Source organism: Chamaea fasciata, unplaced genomic scaffold, assembly GCF_029207755.1.
Source record: "Chamaea fasciata isolate MVZ Bird 193981 ecotype frontalis unplaced genomic scaffold, bChaFas1.0.hap1 SCAF_18, whole genome shotgun sequence".
Classification (NCBI taxonomy): Eukaryota; Metazoa; Chordata; class Aves; order Passeriformes; family Sylviidae; genus Chamaea; species Chamaea fasciata.
The window spans coordinates 285,524-289,564 of record NW_027094103.1 but is presented as its reverse complement, the minus strand read 5'-3'; the positions used below and the strand labels follow the sequence as shown (position 1 = coordinate 289,564).

The following is a 4,041-nucleotide window of genomic DNA, read 5'->3' as shown; positions in this document are numbered from 1 at the left end:
TCAAAGTAGTCAATAAAAATGACAAAACCAGAATTAAATTAATTCTGTGATTCTTTCAGTCCAAAGCATTTTGAAGAGGGAATTTCCCCCCCCCATCAAGTGTAAAGGAGAAAAATACCATATTCTATGGGGTATTTTCTTTTATTTTATTGCATGGAATACATTTTTGATTGCTGTAAGCAGCAACTAAAAAGAAAAAAAAAACACATTAAAAAATTCAGTTTGGGAAAGCTTTAATAAAAAAAAAAAAAAAAACTTGAGAGGATGAAACTGCTTTAAATGTCTTTTTCCTGGAAACCCTATTACTTCTGAAATATATTTTCAGTTGCATTTTGTGGTGGGGGCTCTAGAAACGCCTTTTTTAGATATGCAAACTCACGTGTGGTAGTCCAGCAGGGCTGACAGACCACTGCCAGTACCCCATGCCACCCAGCCCCAGGGACCTCCTGCTGCCATGTCCCCTCCAATTTCTCTGCCCGCCCTCCCCCCCGGCTCTGCATGCACACAACCCTTACCAACACCCACAACACAGACGTCAGCACGGAGGACTTTCCCACTCTTCAGCACAACCTCCTTCAGCTGCAGGAGACACAGAAGGCGGGAGGCACATCAGAGTTATTTTAGGGCCAAAACCCCTCTGTAGCAGCAGGAAGCCAAGCTGGCAGCTCACCTCATTTGTGAAATGCAAATTGACCATAATTTCTTAGAAAGGCAGCAGGAGGTGAGTGGGAGCAATGAAGCCACCCCACACACCACACTGGCATACATTTGCTCCTGGGGGCCAAATCCAGGAACATGAATTTCAGAGGACAGGAAAGAGGGGAGAGCAAAACCCCACTAGGGAAGGGAATGGCATCTCTGAGGGATGTCACAGCAGTTCCCCCAGGGAACCCCTGCCCACCGTTTACCTTCCCGTCCTGCTCCCGCAGCTCCGACACCTCTGTCTGCATGTAGAACTTCACCCTGTTGTTCTCAAACATCTGGAGGGGGGACAAGGGACAGAGCAGGGAACATTATGACCCTGAACTACCGTGGTCCTGATGTCCTGCTGCCCCCTGCACTGCCTTGCCCACCCTGCAGGCTTGTCTCAACCCGCACTAAGTGGGTTAGCATCCCAACATCCCCAACACGGCTCTAGAAGGAGCTCCACAGCGCATGGACCATGACAGGGAAAACACAGCCCATTCTCACTGACTGTTACCATCACAGCTTTGTCAATAAATGTGAAGTAAATTAATTAATGCAACAAGCGAAACAAGCAAAACCTGCTCTGTTAGCAGCCCACCCAGATGGGAAAGCAAGATCACCTTCATGACAGCACGGCCAACCCTCTCCCCAAAGAACTTCTTGAAGGGGACATGCTCCAGCTCCACCAGGGACACCGAGTGGGCCCTCTCAGCGAGGTAGGCAGCCACCTCCATCCCTGAGGAAGAGAAGCAGGTCCAAACAGCCACATTAACCCACGCAGCAGTGCCCTGTGTCCCTGGCTGGAGGAGACAAGGAGGAGCCTCACCCACTCCAACTGGGGAGGCTAGAGCTGCACTCCTGGGAGAACTGGGGAGCCACCAGACCTGATCACACTAGGGATCACACCCATTCAGGTGTTCTTAGATGTAGGTTTTAAAGACCAAAGGGAGGAACTAGCCATGAAATTCCAAAGGGCCCTGGGAAAAAGATGGAACAAGGGACCTCAGCCAAGGGAAACTTTCCTCCTACAACTGGGACAACCTCAGCTATGGTCTGAAAACAGTTCTTGGGAGTAGTTGTTTTCTCCCATCAGAATGTTAGAATTTTGGTGTTGGGAATTGCATGGGAACCTCCACCAAGACATTTTCTGTCTGTGGGGTTTCTTTGGAAAGGAATGTTTTTGATGACCTGCAGTTTGCAATTGGCCACCCACACCACATGCTTTTCTGTAGATCATACAGATTCAACCATTAAAACAAGTTTATCTTTTATAAAAGAAGAAAAACAAATAATTACCATTTTATAATAAATTCCCTGATAAATAATCATTTATGTTTAAGGCTTGCAGGACCCACTTTTATTTTGTTAGGACCCACAATAATTTTGTTGGAATCATATCAAGCAAGAAGAAGAGCCACCAAAGAAACGACAAGATTTTTCCTGTGCATTTTAAAAATTCACCACACTGCTAAAATGTAAAAGAGAATAAGCCCACAGGCTCCCACCCACCAACAAGACTCTTCTGACTGGAGCCAACTCTAGACACATCAGATTTGGACCCACATGAGCACCAGTATTTGTCTTGTCATGTGCTTTTTAGACTGGGACAGCAATATCTGTGTCCTTGCCAGTCCACCCGCTTTGAAAAATCAATTTCTTCAGCATGGAAATGTCCTCAAACACACCTGGGGCTGGGGGTTGGACTACACCAAGTCCAGTTTCATGGGGGTGTTACACCTCTAACTGGGCAGTGAGAAACTGGGCAAGGAACTTTACCCATCTGCAGGCAGAGGTGGAGAGCTGGGACAGGGACACAGGCCAGGCAAGTACTCACCCAGGAAGGATGCTCCCACAATTACTACGTTCTTGCTCGTGGCCAGCTTCACCACACGATTGGCATCTTCGGGCGTCCGGATGTTGAAAACATTTTCTATCTCCCTGCCTTTGCAGCTGAGAGTTTTGGGCCTGAAAAACACTGAGGGTGATACAGCTGCTTTTCTCAACTCTGTGTGGTTCAGCACCCAGTCAGGACTGCAGACACCCCTTCCAGGGCTCCAAGAACATTCCCAACTTTCCTTTATTCACCTTTCTCTGGGCTGGAGACATAACATGGAAAAACCCAGATGCTGGTGGCCAGTGGTGGAGCAGTGGAGGCTGAGCAGCCACCCCAGACCCCATCATGGACTGCTATACCCACAGGTCCAGGGGAGCTCCTTCCTGGGGCAGTGCAGCCAATGCAGGACAGGCATTGCTTTACAAGCCTATGCTCAATTACCGGCATGTCATAAAATTTTTGGAAGCTTAATGGGACACCGAAAACTCACTCTGTCCTCCAGCAATGCTTTGGAGACAGATATTGAAAGTTTGATAGGGTTCCGTAGATGCAGGCTACATTCTCCATTCCCATGGGCACACTGCTGATGCTGTAGCAGCTTAACTGTGCTCTCCCCAGGTACTTACTGGAACCCATATATTTTTTAATATCTGGCTCCTGCATACCTGACTCACATCTGGAAACAGGACAGAAGATCCTAAATAATTTAGGTACCCTAAAAAGCATTCACCCAGTGTACCTGGAGCTTGTGCATGAGGATTTTGAAATTATTGCCAAAGGCTTAATCGTCTTTGTAACCTAATTGGCTGACTGGTGCACATGGCATTTTGGCTGTCATCCTGTACACCCTAGTACCAGCTATTCACACCTTGTGGCACTGGCTATGACTGGTAGCACTTTGGTTTCCAGTGTGAGTCCCTGCTTTGGCTGTTCTATAGCATCCCTTCCCCAGATGATAAATTATGCAGGGGCTGCATTTTTCTTCCTTCAATTTATGGCTTGATGTAAGGAACACAAGAAAGGAGAGACAGGATGCCTCATTTTCAGTTTAAACTGCCAATTTTGACAAACCTCCAATTGAAAACAAACTGATCCACTACTTCCAGGGCACAAGTGACAACAGCAATCCGGGGTGATGCTCAGCATCCCAACAATCAATACCACCTTTCACTATGGCTGGACCAGGTTCAGTCCTGAAAATTCCTATCCTGGGGCCAAGGCTCCCAAAGGGTCTGTTAGAATGGGGCAACAGCAACACCTAATTAAAGCTGCAACAGCAGAGTGTAAAGCCATAATTGCTGAGAAGTATCTTAAAGGTTGGCAGAAAATGAAAGATGGAGACTCAGAGGGATGAATTATTTGGTTGTCAGGGTTGAGTGTTATCAAGAAGTGAAAAGAAGAGCAATGTGGCAAAAATGCCCTCTGAAAAAAAAAGGATACTTACACTTTGGAGCTTTTGTTAAAGAAAATATGTTCAAGGTCCTGGTGCCACCCCTGGAAGTGTCCAAGGCCAGGTTAGA

The 4,041-nt window shown here is 47.0% G+C and overlaps 1 protein-coding gene across 3 annotated transcripts in view; it reads right to left on the bottom strand.

Annotated features, from left to right (window-relative positions):
• Nucleotides 1–4,041, bottom strand: part of AIFM3 (apoptosis inducing factor mitochondria associated 3) — a 55,285-nt gene that overhangs the window by 9,823 nt on the left and 41,421 nt on the right. For all 3 annotated transcript variants that reach the window (XM_066199510.1, XM_066199511.1, XM_066199512.1), the window contains exons 11-14: nt 2,522–2,652; nt 1,308–1,423; nt 909–980; nt 516–579 (exon numbers count right to left, since the gene is read on the bottom strand). In XM_066199510.1, the coding sequence (XP_066055607.1) occupies nt 516–579; nt 909–980; nt 1,308–1,423; nt 2,522–2,652 (383 nt within the window). The remainder of the gene's footprint in view (nt 1–515; nt 580–908; nt 981–1,307; nt 1,424–2,521; nt 2,653–4,041) is intronic.